The sequence below is a fragment of the Colius striatus genome, chromosome 21 (assembly GCF_028858725.1).
Source record: "Colius striatus isolate bColStr4 chromosome 21, bColStr4.1.hap1, whole genome shotgun sequence".
Taxonomy (NCBI): Eukaryota; Metazoa; Chordata; class Aves; order Coliiformes; family Coliidae; genus Colius; species Colius striatus.
The window spans coordinates 7444903-7465289 of NC_084779.1; the positions used below are offsets into that span (position 1 = coordinate 7444903).

The 20387-nt window shown below is 57.6% G+C and overlaps 1 protein-coding gene across 4 annotated transcripts in view; it reads left to right on the plus strand.

Moving 5' to 3' along the window:
- AGRN (agrin) overlaps window positions 1-20387 on the plus strand; it is a 111736-nt gene that overhangs the window by 31260 nt on the left and 60089 nt on the right. For 2 of the 4 annotated variants that reach the window (XM_062013030.1, XM_062013031.1), the window contains exon 3: window positions 10560-10580. The exons of the other annotated variants lie outside the window; for them this stretch is intronic. In XM_062013030.1, coding sequence (XP_061869014.1) covers window positions 10560-10580 — 21 coding nt within the window. The remainder of the gene's footprint in view (window positions 1-10559; window positions 10581-20387) is intronic. 4 annotated transcript variants of the gene reach the window in all.

Below are 20387 nucleotides of genomic sequence, written 5' to 3' on the forward strand. Positions count from 1 at the left end.
ATGCCTTACAATAGCCCTGTTTGCTCACAGTGTTTTGCAGCTAGAGACTGTTCTGCACCCTGGCATTTGTCTCTTGGATTTTGCTGTACCTTTAAGCACATAGAAGGCCTGGAAAAGGACTGTAGATCTCTCATGGTTTGCCACTTCTGGTCCAGAAGATCTCATGGTGGTGGGAGATGCCCTGCTGCTGCTCTTCTCCCAGCTACTTGTGTGCTGGACCTGGCCTGTCTTGTTGGATAAGGGTGCAAGTGCCCTGGGAACCTCAGTGTTGCATCCCTGCCTTGTGCTTGGTGTCTTCCCTGCACTCATGTCCTAGTCTTTGGCCCTGGCACTAACCTCTGGGCACAATGGCTGTGGTGTGGTCCTTGTTACATCCTCTTGGAAGTGGGAATGTGCTAGCCCCACTGTGAGAACAGAGCCCTAAGAGCACAGACAGCCTCTGCCCTGGCTGTCCTTGCAGCTGGAGGGGCAATGCTTTTCCCCATAAGCATTAGACAAGAATACTCAGTGCTAGTATTGCTGGGAGCTTTTTGGAGCATGCATCTGTTCTGAAGTGGCAGCTCATTCCTTTACCAAGAGGAGAAAAGGGTCAGCTTATGCTTAAAAGTGTGAGGTTAATGGTGAGTGCAAGGACAACATTCTCCCTCCCTGCTGACTTCTCTTCTGGAAACAAAACCCACATGGGTTTGACTTGAAAGATCCTCAGGATTTATAGAGGCTGCTCAAAATCTTCAGGGTCAGTTGGTCAAGTGGGGTAAATTGGGAGAGTTTCACCAGAGGTTATAACACTTAATTGGTAGCAGTGCCCCCAGTCTGGAGCTGTGATTTAATGGGAAACCTGACCCTCTCCTTGCAGCCTCCAGAGCCACTGTGCTGGGAAAGCAGCAGCCTGGGGATGGCCAGGAAAGCCCAACAGGTTTTGTTAGCCTCAGTATCATTTGGAGAGCACTAACACCAGCTCTAGCCTTTGATTTTCTTCTGGTCTCTGTTGTTTTCTATGTGTGTGGGAGGTTCTCTGATGGCCCAGCCAGGGGCTGTCCCTCCTGCATTGCCCATGTCCCAGGGAAGTCCCATTTTGGCCTTTTAAGGACAACTTGCAATCTTGGGGCTTAAACCTCCATGTTTCTAAAAACATTTGTCTTGGGTTCCCTGAGCTGTGGTCACTCTCTTCATGAGACACTTGAATGGGGCACTCTGTTGGTAGGAAGGTGCTGGGCAGCTTGCTGGGTGCAGGACCCCTTTAGTAGTGCCCCCCTCTGCCCCACAGCCATGCCAAGCTGCTCTCCCCTGCCTGTTGCTCCAGGGCCAGCCTTGCTTAGGTGCTCCTGCAGTGCTGCACTCATATCTTCCCACCATATGACTTCCCAGAGCTCAGCATGCCAAGAAGGACTATGGCCACCAGCATGAGGCATCCTGGAAGGGACTGAGGTAGCAGTGCTGCCTCTGAGGCATGTGTCTGCTCCCAGCTCTCTTGGAGGCTGGATTACACTGGAGGCTTTATGGGGATGCATCCTGCTGGGAGATGCAAGAGTTCACTCATCTATGAAGTGCTGTGCCCATCAGTGAGTGTGTGATAGGAGCAGGAGCCTCTTATTGTGCTGTGCTGCTGGGACAGGAGGGCTGGCAGGGAAATGGTGGAGCTGGAATGGGTTGAAGGAGGTGGGGTAGAGTCAGGATTAGTGCTGGAATCAGGTGGGAGGAGCATTAGGAGGCTGATGACTGGGAGCAGCCAAGGGATGTTTGCTCAGGGTCTTCATTAAACAATTAAGAGGGAATCTTCCTTAGCTAGAGAGGTAAATGCTGTGAGCAGAGGCAGCTGCCTGTGCTGGCTGCCCTGCATGGGACTGGCAATGCCAATTCCCCCCAGGGAAAGGGAATGAATTTTAATGAAACCTTGGGAGTCTTTAAATTTTCATGTTAATGTCAATTATTCAGGACAGTGGAAAAGCAGCTTTGGAGCTTCAGGAAAAGAAAGGAAGAGGCCAGTGTGAGGTTTCTTTTTTGTTTAGCTATTTTATTTCAAGATTAATTGGTTGGCATTTTGTTGTACTGCAAGGAAACGTGGGCACTTCACAGGCACTGCTGTTGCCTGGTGCATCTGACACTAGTGCTGAGAAGGAGGGAGGTCAGGAAGAGTCTTATGTACTGCCTGGGGCATGGTACAGGTACCAAAAGAGCCCAAGTGGGGCAAAAGGGCGTGGTGTGAAGGCCACAGGGGCAGTACCCATGCTGGGCAGCTGATGGGGTTGCAGACTGACTGCTGCACTTGCTGCTCAACCCAGAAAATTGCCTGTGTGGGAAAGCCCTGTGAGCTTCCAGCCTCAGTGGTTGTGAGCAATGCCTCTGCTAGCAGCAGGCAGGGTGATTGGTCTTGGTGCTGGGCTGCTAGAGGCAGGGGATCCAGGCCTGGCCTGAGAAGGGCATTGACACCTTCTGACCTAGGAAGAGCAGGTATGAGACTGCCAAAGCCCCACAGCTCTGGGGCTGTGCTCAGTGTTGGCCCCTCACTCACTGCCACAGGGACACTGAGGGGCTGCAGCGTGGCCAGAGCCGGGCACAGAGCTGGGGAAGGGGCTGGAGCACAAGGGGCTGGGGAGGGGCTGAGGGAATGGGGGTGTTGAGCCTGGAGAGGAGGAGGCTGAGGGCAGCCAGGAGCACTCTCTGACACTCCCTGGCAGGAGGCTGCAGGGAGCTGGGGGTTCAGCTCTGCTCCCAAGTAACAAGTGACAGGACAAGGGGAAAAGGGCTGCAGTTGCCCCAGGGGAGGTTGAGGTTGGAGCTGAGGCAGAACTGTTTCCCTGAGAGGGGTGTCAGCCCCTGTGCCAGGCTGCCCAGGGAGCTGGGGCAGTGCCCAGCCCTGGAGGGATCCCAAAGCCATGGAGGTGCTGAGGCTGTGGGTCAGTGCTGGGCTGGGCAGGGTGAGGGCAGTGGATGGGCTCCAGGAGCTTCAAGCCCTTTTCCAACCAACACTATGATTCCATGATCCTCAATTCCCACCAACCTCAGCAGCCTGATGCTCTGCAGCCTTGGCTCTCAGCTCTTGGAGCAGGGCTGCTCTGCATCTGCCTGTGCCCAAGGCCCTTGCTCCCTGCTGCTTGCACAGCTCACTGCTCTGAACAAGCCCCTTGCTTCTCTCTCAGCCCCATGGTCTTTCTCACTCCCCTCTCACTAAACCCAGGGCATCTGTCTGCAGTTCTGTTTTGCATCCCCAGCAGGCTGATGCCTTGTCTCCCTTTGAGGGTGCCCCACTGGTGCACAGGGGCTCTGTAGCACAAACACATCTTTTATTCCCTGCTGCTGAGAGCTGCCAGGCCTGGCTCCCTTCCCAGAAAGCAGCGCTAGCAGAGAACATAAGCAGCTATTGTCTTAGCCCTGGAGACTGGGATCTGAGCTCTGCTGGGGCTGGGGGGAGAGAAGGGGATACAGCATGCTAAAGGGACTTGAGGAAGCAGCCCAAGGAGGGTTTGCAAGGCTCATCTCACCAAAAAGAATGCGGGTGCCTGCTCCTCCTGTGCCATTGGACTGGCTCGTCCAGCCTGGCCCAGGGAAGGGGCTCTGACAGTTAGTTTATGTCTAGCAAAGACTGGGTCCTTTGTCTTGCCAGGGCTGGAGAAGGAAATGAGGGAGGGGAAGAGTGGTCTTGCAGTAAGGGTCTGCTCCTGGGAGCACGCCCCAGCTCGTGGCAGCCCAGTTGTAGGGACTGGCAGCTGGGACAGGCAGGTTGGCACTGGGGGATGTGGTGGCTGGCAGGTAACACCTTCTCCCTCTCAGCTTTGTGGCCTCAGAGCTGCTTCTTGCAGAGTGGTGTATGGAGGGGTGGTGCTGATGGGGGCTTAGAGCATGAGGTGCTGCTTCCAGGGCTTTGTGTCTGTGGGTAATCAACCACAGTGGTTGGCAGCTCTGCATGGCAGCTCAGCACCCCCAGAGGGGTGAGACTGGCCACAGCAGGATGAGCCAGCCCTGTGCTGGCAGCTCAGCCCCTGGCTGCTTCCCAAGGTGTGTCTGAGGTGCAGGCACAATTCTTAAAGGCAGCCTGCTAGAAAGCAGAGATTCTGCCTAAGCTTTCATTTGAACAAGCTGAAATTCAGCACAAGAACAAAGGGATGATTCAGTCCAAAGACAAGGTGGTAAATTGTCACCTGATGTGGGGAAAGTGCAGCATGTGGCTCTGCCAAAGGGGCTGAGGACTGAGCAGAGAGGGTCTCACCCAGTCCCTGAGGCTGCTCAGGGCTTCCCTCCCTTGTTTTGAGTCTCCATGTGCTGGGAACCAGAAACAGCTCTGCAGTTGTGTGCAAGGGACCTGATGGACCTGTTCTTATTCGTCTCTCTGGCTGTGATTTGTTCTGGCTTCAGCCCTGTAATTGGAAGGAAATCACTCCACAGGTAAAACAACCAGCAGGGATGGCTGGGTAAGGGAAGCTCAGAGTCCCTGCCAGATGCTCTAATCAGCTTTGACTTGTGGGGATGGAGACAAGTTGCTGGAGTGTCTGGTGCCTGCTTTGCCCCTGAGGAAAGCAGGGAGGGTGCAAAGGAGCTGATCATGAGGCTGTTTCACGAGTCATTTGGCCCTGATGAGCCACGCTCAAGAGAAAGAGGGTCAGAGATGCTGAGTGTTTTCAGCTTAATCTGCTGGAGCACTGATCCTTTGCCTCAGCAGGCTGGTGCCTGCAGCCTGAGTAAACTTTCCCTGGCTTCAATAAAAATGTTAGTGTAGTAGAGACTGTGCCCTGTGGGCTTTCCCCCCCCCTCCTTCCCTCCTGCATCCAGCGTGTCCCGGTACCCAACCCACGGCAGCTTCTGAAAGTGTGTTTGGTTGGTGGCACAGAGGGGAAACCTCAAATCCTTGCAAAGCAATTACTGCTAATGAGACACTTCCTACACATCTGGTTTCAATCCTGGCTGTGTTTTTTTGGGGACTGCTCTTCAGAGCTGAGGGATGGAGGAAGGTGGGGAAAAGTCCTGCCTCCTGTTCCTTCAGGCATCGCCCTCCTGCCAAGGTGCCAGTTGGGCTGCTCCTCAGCTCCCCATCTCCCTTGCCAAACCTAAACCATCACCAGCCAAAATTGCACCTCTCCAGGGAGGGTGAGCTCCTGCAGCAGCACTGATTGGATGCTGCTCACAGGCCAACTGATTGATATGTTTTTGAGAGGGAGTGTCGTGTGTTTAATTGGTGTGTAATTGGCAGGAGCTGGGACGACTGGGTGCCCCAGACTTTGAGAGGTTTCTGAGGCAAGTGCCAACTGCAAAGAGAATGGAGATATGTTCCTTTTTAGCATGTGATTGAGAGGCATTTCTGTGTGTAGGGATTTAATATTAACTGATGGAAACCCTCTGTGGCTGTTGTGACTTTGTCCAGCTCCTTGTGTGGGTCGCTGGAGGTGGAAGGTGCAGCAGAGCTGCCTGTTCCTGGGGTCTGAGCTGCCTGCTGCCTGGCTGCCTCCTGGCACTGCTGTGCCTGGGTGCCTGAGTACCCCTGGTACCCAAGCCCCCAGTTCTTCCAGAGGTCCCACACTGGCTTAGGTGCATTAAATAAGCCCAAGCTCCAGGGCTTCATCTCCAGTTTCTGACCATTCAGATCAGGTCTGTCTTGGAGGGCAGATCTGTGGGGATCCTTGGCCCCTCTGGCTGCTGCTTTTGGCAGCAAGTGCCTTGTTATCTCAGTGCAGAGTGTGGCCTTGGAGCAGGATGCAGGGAAACAGTAGGGAGGGTCATGGACAGAGGGATTTCAGGAAGCCTGTGTTGCTTTTGTGCCCTGAGCAGCGGGAAGGTGGCGTGGGAACCCTTGGCTTGTTTCCTTGGGAATGAGACAGTGCAACCTGGATCTCACTGCCAGGCTCAGCAGGGGCATTAGTGTGAGGGCAAAGAACACACTGTGCTGTTGGGTTCCTGGGATCTATCAAGGATCCCTCCTGGCTCCCTCAGAGCCTGGGTCCTCTGGCTCTGCAGGCACTCAGCTCCCTGCCTTGGGTGGCATCTGACTGAGAGAGGGGCTGTAGGTGGACAATATCCACCCTGAGCACTCCTCACTAGTACAAAGTGGGTTCCTGCTCCAGAGATTTGGAGATGAAGCCTCCTGCCCTGCCTGGAGCCCATGTTTGATCTTCCTAAGCAGCCAAGTGAGAGAGCAGAGAGCCACCTCTTCGTGTTGGGATCTCCAAGCAGGCTTTTTTTCCCCAGAGGATGGTTTATCTTGGCAAATTCTTCTGCCTCTGGCTGATGGAGTGTCTCAGGAGCTGAGCTGTTAGGCAAGAGGTGGTCCTGGCCTTGCAGCAGCTACGTTGGGTGACTTGGCCAAGTCACACATGATTTCTCAGAAGCACCACTTCTCATGGCCTAGTGGCTCAGCCCCTGGCAGGAATAAGCCACAAAGCATGTACAAGGATGCCTGCTTTGTTCCAGCACTCCCCAGGCATGGCACAAACACCAACTGCCTGCCTTGCTTCTCTGCAGAGCTCAGCTGTGTCCCCCTGCTCTGAGAGAGTTTCTCTCCAGCAAATCTTTCTGCAGTCAAGTGCCTGACCTTGGAACACAGCTCCCCCCTCCCAGCTCTCTGTTCTGTTTTGGTTTATTTAATATACAGCCAAATAAACTGATTTCTCCCTTCTTGATGTTAGCAGCTGCTTCACTGAGCCACAGCACGATGCAGGGGAGGTCAAAGCCCAGGGAAAGCTGGAGTTGCAAGGCAGGTCAGGCTCTGGGATTACTCATCTCAATTGCACTTTTGTTCTAGAGATGAGAGACAGACCGTGTCCACACCACACTGGTGGCATCTCCCCAGCCTTAGGAAGGAGGAGCAGGAGCTGCAGGGTGGGAGCTGTGCAGGTTCAGTGTGTGTGGGAGGGTGCTGGGGTGTCTGGGACTCTCTGGGTGGGTGGGTGGGTGCTGCTGAGCAGTCCAGACCATGAGTCACAGGCGACTTCTGCCTCCCTGGGGTCAAGTGTTCAGCCTTGCTGAGACACACACTGAGGTTGGTGTTGTCACAAGTCCCTTAGCCCTTCTGGGGTTTTCTTCCCCACCCATAAACTAGGTTTAGCAGCACTCACTGAGGCCACTGACCCTTTTCTCCCCCCCAGCACTCAGGTCTCTTATCCTGGCTGCAGCTCTGTGGTGGTCTTGGCCAAGCGACTTCATCTTCTCTTTGTCACCATCTCTCCCCTCCTGGGCTTCCCTGGACTTTGCAAATCAGCTGCTGTTCCAGCCCCAGTGAACATCAGGGTTTGGGATCTGCATGTGAAAGCTGCACTTGCTCTGGAGCAGGCTGGCAGTGCCACTGCCCAGCACAAAGCCTCAGCTGGACCCAGAGCTCTGCACAGCCCAGTTGGACCAACTGCAGACCCCACTGAGCTGCCTTAAAGCAAAGGTGCTGCTTTGGGAAGGCCATGCCTTGCCACATGGGCTGCTTCCACCTTCTCTGTGTGCTTTATACCTCTACCACAGCTTCTCACTCAGTGGCCTTGGGCATTCACTTGTGCTGTGCATGCTGGGTGCTGTGGTGCTCCTGGGGGTGCCAGGGGCTGAGCAACCTGCCTGCTGCCAAGCAGTTGGGTGAGAAGGGCTGTGTGCAGTGCCCAGTGTGTGACCCAGCAGTGTGTGGTAGCTGCTGCCAGGCAGCTGCTGGCTCTCTGCCATGATGCCAGAGGTGACCAGGCTGAGCTGGGTGAGCTGCCTTCCACCCACACAGCAAAGGGCTTCCCCTCCTCAATGGGAATGGTCTCCAAAATACTCCCTGCCTCGTGCCTGCCCGGGCTGTGTTCCCTGCAGGGGCTGCCTGGCTCCCATTCACCTCCTCTCCCTTGGCAAGGGATGGTGATTGAATCAAATCCCCTGAAATCATGGTGGGCAGATGGCTTTGTAGAAACCCCAGCCAAGAATCATAGAATGGGGAGAGTTGAGAGGGATCTCCAGAGCTGCTCCAGCCCCTGCTCCAGCAGGTTCCCCTGGCTCAGGGGCACAGGAACGTGTCCAGGTGGGGTTGGAAACCTCCTGAGGAGCCTCCACACCCTCCCTGGGCAGCCTGGGCCAGGGCTCCCTCCCCTCAGCACCAAAGGACTTGCTCCTCCTGTTCCAGAGGCACTGCCTGTGTGCCAGCCTGTGCCTGTTACCCCTTGTCCTGTCCCTGGCCACCACAGAAAGTGTGACCCCATCCTCCTGACATCCACAAAGCCTGCCTTGTGCTCAGGGCTTCTGTATCTGAATGTCCCAGCCAAAGCCCCCATCTCCTTCCTGCACACTGGCAAAACCACTTCTGCTGTCCCAAACATGCTGCTGCTGCTCTTGTGCCACCTTTTGACCCTGGGCCCTTTCTTCAGAGGTCCTGCCTTGGCAAGCAGAGGCTCTCTGGCTGCTCCCCAGGAGGAGCAGAGTAAGAGATGGGTCCCATTTCCTCAGGCAACCCCAGACCACAGTCTGCAGGAGCCCAAATCTCATCTTCCAGGTGATAAAAGGATGTGATGGGAGATGGTGCACTCCATAGCACTTCAATGTTGAGGCATCAGAGGCAGGGAAGGGAGGGAGTGCTGCAGTCCTGCAGCCAGACACCAGCAATTCATCTGCACCAGAGCTGCCCATGGGGCCTTGGCTTTCACTTCTGTTTTTCTTCCTCTTTATAAATGAAAATCCCAAAATAACTGTGCTGCTCTGGGATATTTTTAAGCTGTTTTTCCCCTCATCCTTTCTTCCCTCCATCTCCCAACAGCTTCTAGCTGAGAGGGTTCCCTGTTGCCAATGGAGAAGGCTGCACGTCACTTCCTTGGCATGGGGCCGTCCCCAGCCCTCAATGCTCACTTTGTTTTCCCCCTCACAGTCTCAGGGAGCTGTCAGGGCTCTTCAGAGTGTCACATTCCCCATGTCCCCCAGCCCATTGTGGGAATGTGGCCCACAGAGCTCAGGGGAGACCTCAGCATGCCTTGGTACTGGGGCAGCGGGTGATGCTCCCTGCTCCAGCTGCATCCTTGTCTTCCCCCTCCTCTGTTTGCTCTGCTCTGTGGCTCAGCACCCTCCCTTTCCCTGGGAAGTCACCCACCTCCATCCCTTGTCCCTTCATCCCACCAGTCTGGCCCTGGGGGCTCTGTCTCTCTTCCACAGCCTTGGGGACTCCAGCCTGAGATAAGTGCTCAAAGGGCTTTTCTCCAGCTGCCCCCCCTGCTCTGTAACTCCCAGCTATGGTGTGGTCCTCAGAGGAAGCAGGGGGCAGAAAAGAGAGGTTGGGAGCTGCATTTCACACTAGGAAATACCCATGTCCTGGTGGGACAAGGGCCTGGCTGTGAGGACAGCTCTTGTTTCCACAGGCATCTAGAATGAGTGCTGCAATGCCTCCAGGACTTCTACACTGCCACAGCTTGCTTGTAGACAAACTCTGCTCAATATCAACTCTTCAAGTGCTCAGCTGCCTCACTGGTCACCTTCTCTCTCAGCAGGGGTGGTGGAGACCTTGGCTCACCTCCTGCTCTGCTTTGCCAGACCTCAGAAGTTGTGGTCCAGGTGATGTGTTTGGGTAGGGTGTGATGGGAAAGGATGTGCCCTTTGGAATTGAGTGGGGAACATCTGCTCCCTGGGAAGCTGCCATGGATGTGGATAGCTCCAGGCTGAGCTCCTGAACACCTGCAAAGTGTGGCTTTGGTTTCACTTATTGACAAGGCAGCACATAGAGGTCAGCACTTAGTGCACCTTGGCTTGGGAGCCTTTGGCTGTGTTTGTTATTCTCCAGGACCTTTGTTGGGCTGTCCTTGTAAGGAAGGAGTGAAGGCTTCTCCATGAATCAAATCAGCTCTGGTATCTAATCCAGGCTTTGCTTGTGTGGCTGCTACTCAGTGCTCAGATGTTCCTGATGAGGTTTCTGCTGTTGTTTGCCCACAGTGTTCTGCTTCTGGAGCTCTCTGTTTCTCCCTGGTTTGGCTGGGCATCATTTGGGCTGTTGCAATAGCATCAGTTACATCAGGATCCTGCTGTTTTCTGGCTGGCTGCACATTTGGGAGCCCATTGTGCTGTGAAAACATGCTTAAACTGATGGGCCTAGAAGGTGGGGATGCAAAACTCAGCTTAATGCTCCTTAAAACGAGGAGGAAACTGGATTTTACTGGGAAAACCATCAGTGTGTTCCTGTGTTGTCAACAAAGGTGTCAGTGCTGGTTATGCTCTGCCCCTAATCCTTCCCAGCATCAGCCCTGGGCTGTGTGGGGGTCTCCAGAGGCATGGCTTGGTGGCCAGGCCACCTCTCACGTGGCAAAACCACCCATCTGCCCCCTGTGAGCTGTTTGGTGTTCTCCTGCTTTCTCTATGAGATGTAGGATGCTGGGCCAGGGGTAAGGGGTTCCTCCCTGGGATGCAGGTGCCAGCAAGCTGGCTGTCACCTTCTGGGGTGATTTGGGAGCTTAGTGCCTGATGCTGCCTGGAAAAGGGCTGCAAGAGCCGATGGGAGCAGCCCCAGGTGAGGCTGGTAGTGGAGCACTGGAGGAGGGGGCTTGGGGAGGGCAGGAGAGCTTTGGGCTAGCTGGCTGTTTCCTTGTTTCTAACTGTTTTGTTCTCTCCTTTTTCTCTTCCTCCTCCCCTGCTTTCTAAAGAACATAGGAAGCTTCTTGCTGGTAAGTGGTGGTGTGTCATGCAAAACCAAGTACCATGTCTTTTGCCATCCCCCATGGTCAGTGTGTGTCATCCCTCCATCCACCCAGGGCGTGCTGGAGCAATAGAAACCTTCTGGAGGTGGCTACAGGCACACCCATCCTCACAGCCTCTGGGCTGCAGTGTCCACTCACCTCAGAGGGAGCTATTGCTTTTAGATCACAGTTTGAAGAACTGCTTTGTCCCCTCCCTGCCTCCACCTCACCCAGCCTGACACTGTCACCTGGGCTCAATTGGACCATCAGCGCCCTGGCACAGAGCAGGCAACAGCCCCCTGTGGCATGAAGCCTCTGGAGTGCTGGGGGGATGAAACTGTGATCTAAGGACACCCCTCACTTAGTGCTTCCCTCATCCAACTCCATCCTCAGCCTCTCACCTTCACCAGTGTCCGTGGGGAGGGGGGTGAGAGCACAGTCCCAGCTCAGACTGGAGGTGTAATGGACGGGTTTTGCTGTTGACCTGCTCTGAGGGGGTTTGTGGCATGTGCTGAAGCTGATGTAGGTGATGAAGGTAGAGTGCTGCCAGCAGGTCAAAGGTAGAGGCTACTTGTGCTCCTCAGTCCTGGCTGAGCTGTGAAGCTGCAGGTGTGGGGTGGACACACCACAGAGAACTCTTGGTGTCTCTCTAGCAAAGCCAAGTGACAGTCGGGCACAGGTCGAAGCCTCTGAGGTGTTGCTGTTCCTCTGGTCCCTTTGCTGCCCTGGCCTGTGTTGTCAGGGGCTCATCTCTTCCCCAGCTGTCACCCTGTTTTAAAGAGGGAATCCCAGCCATTAGCCCAAACCCTGTGCATGCCCTGGCTGGTGAGAGGTGGGTGAAGGCAGGGTGTGTGGAATAGGTGGCTGCAGGCTGGCTGGGTGCCCACTGCCTGCTCCCTGCTGCTGGGAATCCTGGCATCCCAGGGGCCTTGTGCCCAGCTCCTTTGTTGGGTGGCTGTGGATGCAGAGTGGATGTGAGGCAGAGGTTTGGTGTGTGTTTAGGGCTGGCAGTTCATCTCACACCTTTCCCTGCTGCACAGCTGGCTCAGGGTGGAGGATGGGGCAAGCACAGGGCTCCCCTGGGCCACTGCCCTTCTCCACCATGCCCTGCTGTGGCACAAGGTCCCAAATCCATGTTTGCCTCTTGTCCCCTGTGCTTGTACAGACAGACTTGGGTGGAGAGGCATCAAAACTCTTCTCTGCACCAGCTTTGACTTCGGGGCTGCTCCTCTGCCCACACTGTGCCCATCTGGAGACCTTGAGGCTCACTGCTCACCCCCATTCATAGCTGGATAAGCACCTGGCTTTTTGGGCTGGAGCTTTGGCAGCTCAGCTGTAGCCTAAGTCTGGGCATCCAACCCTTCTGAAGCAAGGGAAAGGGAGCTGCACCAGCACTGGACCAGCTGTGGCTGCTGAGCTGTTTAGAGCTGTTGCTGCTGTGTTTCCTCCCTCTTTTGTGCCCCTCATGATGTGTAATATACAGAGCATATTGTGCAGAGGGGTAGGCTGGGGGGTTGCTTGGAAGTGTGCCCTTGCTGCAAAGGCACTGGAGAGGGAACAGAGGGACATAAAAGTTTTATTGATAGCTGCCTACCCCCTGACCTGAAGCCTGGCCCTCTCCAGCTCCAGGAGGAGCAAAGGGAGAAGCTGAGCCAACAGCATCCTCTGCCGGCCAAAGCTGCTGAGATGCAAGAACCGAGGCTGTGTTGCCATGCAGGAGTGTTCTGCTCTCCTCCTGGGTGCTGGCTGCTGCTGCCTGGCTGCTGGTTCCTGCTTGCAAACCTTGGACTGTTGAGAGCTGGATGCCTCCTGCCTTTGGCTCTCCCAGACAGCCGGTGGGCAGGGAAACAAGGAGGTGGCAAAGAGCTGCCACACTGCCCTGTGGCATTCAGCTCCTGCACTCTAGCTACAGCTGAAGGCTGACAAGCCCTATCCTGAATGTTGCTCCCAGCACTCCCTCTGCCTGCAGCTCCTTGTACAGCTGCCACTGTGGGGATGCTGCTGCTGTCAGCATGTCTGGCCATTCCTGCCTCACCCCCTGCTGCTGCTCAGCTCCTGGAGTGCTGGGCAGGAATGGAGGTGCTCTGCTGAGGCACCTCTGCTTTTATCCTGCTTCTCCCTGCTATGATGCCTTTTCTTACTGGTTGGGCTCTGTTGGTGCAGCTTTAGGACTCAAAAGGGCCTGGATGAGGTTTGTGGCAGTGGCCTAACTCCAGCCACTGGTGCATTTTTGGGTAGAGCCAGTCTGAGGTGTGCCCCAACCCCTGTTGCTGAGGGATGTCTGGAAGCTGGGAAGGTATCTGGATACCAGACACAGGCTAATTTTAGGCAGAAATGTGCTGAAGCTTGCTTTCATCATTTGTTTTCTCCTGCTTTTTTGCAACCCACCCTACCCTGTTACCATCCCTGAGGAGCTGCAGCAGCAGCTGGTCTCACTCCCCCTTGCAGATGCATTGAGTTCACATCAGCTCACAGAGCAACCCGTGTGTGTATGGAAGAGGGTTGGCAGAGGTGACATCTCACAGCTCAGGCAGCACAGACAGAGGCTGAAGGCTTGGAGGATCCTCTCTCAGCAGTCAGGCAAGGCTCTGCTCTGCTGGAGGGAGTCTCAGGGAAGCAGCAGCCCCAGAGCAGTGTAAGCTGAGGGCAGAATGGAACCCCTGCAGCGTTTGAAAGCTCTGTTTGTCCCCCAGCAAGGGAGGAGCATCGCTTGCTCCTCACTTTGTGTTGCTCCAGCATCACCAGCATGGAACGGGCCGGGTGCAGATGAGATGCAGATGAGATGCAGATGAGATGCAGATGAGATGCAGCCGCTGGGCGCTGCCGGGGCTCTCGGGAGGAGCTGTGCAGCGGGAATGGGGCGGTGAGAGCGGCAGGTGGCGGTGTGGGGCTGCTGGAGAAGCTGCCGGAGAGGAGAGGCTGTGGGAGTGGTGAGGGCAGGAGCAGGGGGGCTGGCAGGCTCGGCGCATCCCTCCGCTCCGTGCAGCCGCAGGGTTGGGGCTGCAGGGCTGCACCCGCTCTGAGCATCAGGAGGACGCAGGGGGACAGGCTGCAGGGGCTTTGTCCCAGCATCACCTCTACATTCGGTCCTGCAGAGTGGTGCTGGGAGCAGGAGGCACTGGCCACCAAAGGCATGAAGCCCTCAGCTTAGTGTCTTAGTCCTCTGGGGCTGTGGATGCTGCAGGTTGGGCTCTCAGGGGCTCAGCAGTGTGTGTGAGCAGCGACCTGGGGCAGTGCTTTAAGAGACATCAGAGAATCCCAGAGTGCTGGGGCTGGAAGGGTCCTGCAGAGCTGCTCCAGCCCCTGCTAAAGCAGGTTCCCCTGGGTCAGGAGGCACAGGACTGTGTCCAGGTGGGGTTGGAAACCTCCTGAGGAGCCTCCACACCCTCCCTGGGCAGCCTGGGCCAGGGCTCCCTCAGCTCAGCACCAAAGATGCTTCTTCTCCTGTGTCAGTGGCACTTGCTGTGCTCCAGCCTGTGTCTGTTACCCCTTGTCCTGTCACTGGCCACCACACAACAAACACTGGCCCCATCCTCTCCCCACCAGCCCTGTAGGGACTGATCAGCATTGATAAGGTTCCCCCTCAGCCTTCTCTAGGCTGAACCATGTAACAGAACCATAAGACATGGTGCAACCTTTCAGGGTTGTTTCAGGTGATGTTTTGGGGGGGAATGGCTGGGAACAGAGGGGCTGTGGGGTACAGGCCACCAGCTTGGAGAAGGGTCTGTGGTGAGGGTGACCTGTGTTCCCCTCTCTGTGCTCAGGCATCCCAAACACAGCTGGAGCCCAGCCAGTGCTGCAGGCAGGAGGGGTCTGTTGCAGGACAAAGTGAGGAACCCCCCTTTCCCTCCTCAGAAGAGACAGCCCTCAGTGCTGCCTGCCATGGCTGGTTGATGGGAATGGTGTGAATTCAACCCCTTTCCACATTCCTCCCCCCTCTCCCATCCCAGCCTGGCCACCCCAGCCCCATCTCCCACACTCTGTTTCCCAGGGACAGGCTTTGAAAGCTCTTTATTTCCAAGTGCTGCTCAGCAGGAGTCAAGCTGGGTCCTGCCAAGTGTTAAATGAAATAATTAAACCCCCCACTTTCTCCCCCTCCTGCTCCTTTCTCTGTAATGCTGGTAATTAGCCTGTAAAACTGCAGGAGGGGATGGGGAAGGGAGAATCTGCAAAGCCTTCTGCAGGCTCCCTCCTCCTCCTCCTCTTCACCCTCCCCAGAGGAAGCACAAAATGGCTCTCTAGGCATTGGGTGCTGTCAGATAAATCCCAATTAGCTCCCTGCAAAACAGGATTAAGGAGAAAGGAGCCAGGTGGGGAATGAGCCTGGCAGCAGCAGGAGCTGGGGGCTTCTGCAGGCTTTCTAGCTCAGTGAGGGGGGGAAGATTGACAGCTGTCAGTCCCCAAAGCAGCACTGATGAAAACCACAGGCTGGAAGGCAAAGAAATGGGGATGTGAAGGAAATGTAATGTCTTTTTCCCAAGTAACTGTTGGCTTGAGGGTGTGTGGGGTCCCAGGAGATGCCTGTGAGCCCTCTGCCAGCAGTGCACAGAGGCAGGGCAGCACTGCTCCTGTGCCAGGGCCTGAGGTGGACTCTGGGTCTCCTGCCAGCTCTGTGCTTCAGAAGCAAGAGGGTAAAAGTGCTGTCCTGCCATGCTGAGCACAGGCAGCTGTACCCAGCCCAGCTCCTGCTGCCTGGCTGCTGCATTTTGGCAGCAGCTGTTGCATCCTTGCTGGGAGAGCCCAGAAATGAAGCTATTAATGGGAGGAGGCTTTAAGTGGCTGGTGACCACAGGCAGGCCTTCATGCACTGAATGCTTTCATTGAGGAAACTGGGCAGGAGGGAACACAGATGAGCTCAAAGATGTTTTCTTGCTTGTAGCAGAGGAAGCACAGCTGTGTCTGAGGGTGTTCAATTGGCTGGCTGGCCCCTGTCCTTCCCTCTTCTTTCCTGGCAGATGAGGTGACTCTTTGCCTCTTGTACCCTGCCTGGGCTGGCTCAGCTCCCTGCTCCCAGCACCTGCAGCCTCAGCCTCGCTGCTCCCAGGCCCAGGGAGAAATGCTGCTGGTGCAGCATCACCCAGGGTGAGGGTGAGGAGTGGTGGATGGGCTGCTCTGGGGTCTTGGTGTGGCTGAGGGATGAGTCCCCTCTGCCCAGGGCTGCCCAGGATGGGCTGTCCCAGTGCAGACTAAGACAGACATAGAGTTACTGAGGGACACCTCAAGCTGTCCCTGTCTCAGGTGCCTCTGGCTTGTGAGCAGCCACCTCAGAGTGTCTCAGAGCTGGCTGCTGTGTGTATGGAAGCATGGAGGCAGGGATGGCCAGAGGAGCATGGCTCTGAAGCCCTGTGCAGGGAGAGGGTTGTCAATCAGGCCAGGAGGGCAGAGGGCTGCTGTTGGAGCCTGGGGAAGGCACCAGGCAGGAGTTTGGTGCCTGTGTCCCAGGGTGGAGCTGAAGGATGCAGGTCCAGGCTGAGCACGTGGTGATCAAGTGAAGAAGACCCAGAGGACTCTGCTCACTTTTGGGAGGTCTTGGCTTTTTGTATGATGGCCCAGAAATTGCCAGGGGGCTGCAGGAGCTGGGGAAGGTGCTAGAAAGGAGGCAGGGACTCGAGCTGTCCCTTTGAGGGAAACATACTGAGTTGGAGAGGGGGAGGCTGGGTGTGCTGTGAGCTTTGGGGTCTCCATCCAGTTGCCAGGGTGCTCAGATTTGCTCATCCTCATGCCTCATCCCTAGCAAGAGGAGAAGTGTTGGGCTGAGGCCCAGGAGGCAGCCCCATGGCCTCTGGCACTGCATGAGGAGCCTTTTACCATCTGGCACATCAGTGCTCTCCCTGGCAGAGGGCTTTGCTGGTGAGGGGCCTCCTGAGATGGGTCCCAAGCAGGGGGCTGCTTGAGAGAGACAGCTTGGCACTTGTAGCACTCGAGCTCTCCAGGGCTCTGTGCAGCCCCTGTGTGTGTCAGGGGGAGGATGGCTCCTGGGGTGCACCCCATTACTGCTGGGCCATGGGGCCCTCAGGCCCCCTGCTCCTTGGGCTGTGCTCCTGGCAGGGTGGTTGGGATGCAGCCCATGCCTCACAGCAAGCTGTGGCATCGTGTTGTGCCCATCCCTGGGGAGAGGAGGGAGCGCTGCAGGTTGAAAGCTGAGCAATGTCTGGGACGTGACTTGGGTTTGTTTCTTCCCTTCTCAGTCTTTGCTTTTGCCCTGTACTGCTCTGGGCAGATTGGCAGCTGCAGAGCTGGGACACCCATGCTGCTCCCAGCCCCTGTCTCCAGCAGAGAGAGGAGCAGAGTGGCTTTGCAGGGCAGCATGTGCCAGCCCACAGGGGGAACCTGAGACCTGCTGCCTCCTGGGGCCTGAGACACCCCTCCAAAGGGACCACCCAGCCTCCTCTCCATCTCCCTGCTGGAGGGGACTGTGGGTGGATGCAGCTTTCGTGTTTGTGTCCCTCAGGCTCCAGGCAAGTTGCCAAGGTGAGGGAAGGAGGAAGAGGCAGCATGGCAAGAGCAGGCTGGGGCTGGGAGGGATAGCTGCCTCTGGGAGGGATACCTGCTGCTGGGAGGGATACCTGCTGCTGGGAAGGATATCTGCTGCTGGGAAGGATATCTGCTGCTGGGAGGGATACCTGCTGCTGGGGAGGAGTGTTCTCTTGTCTGAAGTTGTTGCTGTAAGTGCCTTGTGTGGAGCCACAGAAGCTGGAAGAGAGGGGAGAGGGAGAGGGAGAGGGAGAGGGAGAGGGAGAGGGAGAGGGAGAGGAGAGGAGAGGAGAGGAGAGGAGAGGAGAGGAGAGGAGAGGAGAGGAGAGGAGGCTGCTGGCAGTAGCAAGGAGGAAGCTGTGCTTCCCTTCCTGGCTGTGGCAGCTTCCCAGTCAGCATCAAGCTGAGGAGACAGGAGGAACTTAAAATAGCTTCTGTGCAATGAGCTTCCCAGTTTGACCACTGCAGGGTTTATCCACTGCCATGTGACAGTGCTCATCTTGCCCTAGGAGTGTGGGACAGGGGTTTGAGGACTCTTCCCTTGCCTTGCACGTGACACAGGGTACAGACAACCCTTCCATAGCACCTGGGGGACAGGGAAGCCCCAAGAGTTCTCCTGTGCAATGGCTTGGAGGATAAACCAGCCTCTGCAACTGTGTTTAGTCAGCTCAGGCTTGTGTTGAGGTGGCTCTGTAACCAGAGGGCCTGACTCTTGCAGGGTTTTGTTCATAGTCTCTGTCTTCCTCCACGGTGAGGAGGAGCTCAGCCTGTCTGCTCAGGTCCATGGTGCCTTAGAAACGAGGTGTCAGATCACAGAGCTGGGGATCCATGGTGCTGTGTGCAGGGAGCAGCTTGCCAGGAGCTGTGTTTTGCCAGGGACTCTGTGAGCAGAGATGGGGCTCCAGGCTGGAGAGCTGCTGGGGAAGGCAGGTATGGAGTGGAGGCCCTGGGCTGGGCTTGTGGGCACCAGCTAGCCCTGCCTTTGGGTCTGCTCAGGCTGTAGCAGGGCTGCCCTGCCCTGCTCTTTGCTTTTGCCCAGTTGTTGGATGTTCACTCGAGAGATGTTGGCCCTGACCTCTGCCTTTCAGCCCAGCTTCCCTCCTGGCAGCCTCCTGCCCAAGGAAAGTGCTGACCACATGCATCTGTCTCCCAGAGAGCAGGAGCGACCCAGCTATGCAAAGCAGGGAGCAGCACAGTGCATCTGTGGCTCAGCACCTCCGTTCTCCCCCTCCATCCATCCATCCTGTCCCTGCTGCAACTTGCACAGACCCAGCGTGCCCAGCCCCGGTTGGGTTGGGGAGGGGGCTGCCCGCGGTCCGTGGGGGTCCTACCAAACAATCCTGGGGGACTTATCCTAGCAAATAATAACCAGGGACTGCTCGTGCTCTGCTGCCCTTGGGCCGGGGGCTCTCAGCCCCTCCCGGGACCCCTCCAGGGGGTGGTGCTGGGCAAGGCGTGACGGCTTTCCCCGCCTCTCAGCATCTCGCGTGGGCGAATGGGCAAGCGGGGCGGGGAGATGGGCTCCCAACCTCGCCCCGGGGGCCAGGCTGGGCGGGGGGGGCGGGTCGGGACGTGCCATCCCCTGCCCCGCCTTTACCCACCGGTCCCGGGGGAGCCGGGGCAGCCCGACCCCGCCGCTTCGCCTTTGTCTCCGCCGCGCCCCTTCGCCTTCGCGTCCCCTTTGTTGGGCGCCGGAGCGCTCGGGAGGGGCTGGCGGCCCGTGCCCCCCCTTCGCCCGGTGCCAGGGGAGGGGGTCGGAGGGGCGGGGATGTGTTGGGGGATGGGTTGGGGGGTGGGCACTCGGACGGTCGCTGGAGCTTCTTTTTCGCCTCGTTGCTGTGTTTGCGTGATGATGCCGCGCGACCCTCTCGCCACGCGTGGGGTGGCCGCCGGGAGCAGGGATTAAGGTTTGGGAGCTGCCGTGGCGGGGGGCTGCACGCCCACCCATCACCCACCCATCCCATCGCCCACCCCATCGCCCACCCACCCCCTTTCCCTCCCGGGCGGGGGCGGCCGCGGCTCCCGGCGCTGTCAGCCGCGTCTCCATGCCGAGCTCCGCGGGGAGCCGCGATCGCTCCGGGAAGGATTGGCATGTCCCAGCAGCGTGAGGAGAGGAGGCGGCCAGCCCCGGGCCGGGCCGTGTCCGTGCTGGGCGCCTTCACCCCGTCCCGCCCAGCTCCCCGAGGCATCGTCCCGCCGGGAGGCAGCGGCGGGGCTGCGGAGCCGCCCGGGACGGCAGCGGAGAGCCGGGGATGCTGCGCGGAGCCGGGGCAGGGCCAGGGCTGAGCGGAGGCTGCCCCGCAGCGACTCGGAGCCGAGCGGGGATGGACGTGCTGTGAGAGACGAGCGCCGGGTGTGCGAGGCGGAGCGGCCGCGCCGGGGCGACTGAGCCGGCCCGCGGGGGGATCCCGGCCACGACCGAGCGGAGCGGGGACGCTGGAGGAAGCTTCGGCAGGGCTGCTGTGGAGCCCGAGCAGCGAGCTGAGACCTTCCCCGTCCCGGCTGGAGCCTGAGGGGGGTCCCATGCCAGGGCTGTGCTCCCGGGAGCTCGGTGGTGCCTCGGCAGCCCCCCGGCCGCCAGCGGCTCAGCCCCGTCTCGCCCACAGGACTTGAGCTCTTTGCCCTGGATTGTTTGGTTTGTTTCCCGTGGGCAGGTGTGGATTGACACACCCCCCCTGAGCTGCAAGAGGAACTGCAGAGTGAGCTTGGAGCCGACCCTTGGGCTGTGCCTCTGAGATGGCACACGTGGGGACAAACTCCTGCTCCTGAAGGTGCTCCCAGCCCTCCCTGCCCTGCTGCCGCTGCAAGATGGGAACCTCGGCGAAAACTTAGGTCTTGCTGCTGCTGAAGACACCCAGGGAAGGTGGGGGGAGGACACAGGGATCCATGTGAGCCTTGTGTGCCTTGCATGGGCTGAGCGTTGGCCCGCAGCGTGCCAGCCCAGCATGACAGCCTGCCAGTACCCCATGGCTCCGGGGGCCCTGGAGCGGGACCGTATGTACCAGCACAAGGTCTCCTTGGTGGTGAGGTATTTCATGATCCCCTGCAACATCTGCCTCATCCTCCTGGCCACCTCCACGCTGGGATTTGCCGTGCTGCTCTTCCTCAACAACTGTAGGTGTCCCCCGGGGCGGTGGGGAGGGGAGGGAGAGGTCAGGCGGTGTGTGCAAGGGGCTCCTGGCGTGGCTGCAGCCCTCCCAGTGCTGCCAGTGCCCCTCCTGCTGCTGCTGCCTGGGGACAAGCTGGGGAGGTGTCAGGCTGCTCCACTTTTCCCTGAGGTGATGGCTCAGAAGTGGGGAGCGGAGGCGGGTTTGCACGCAC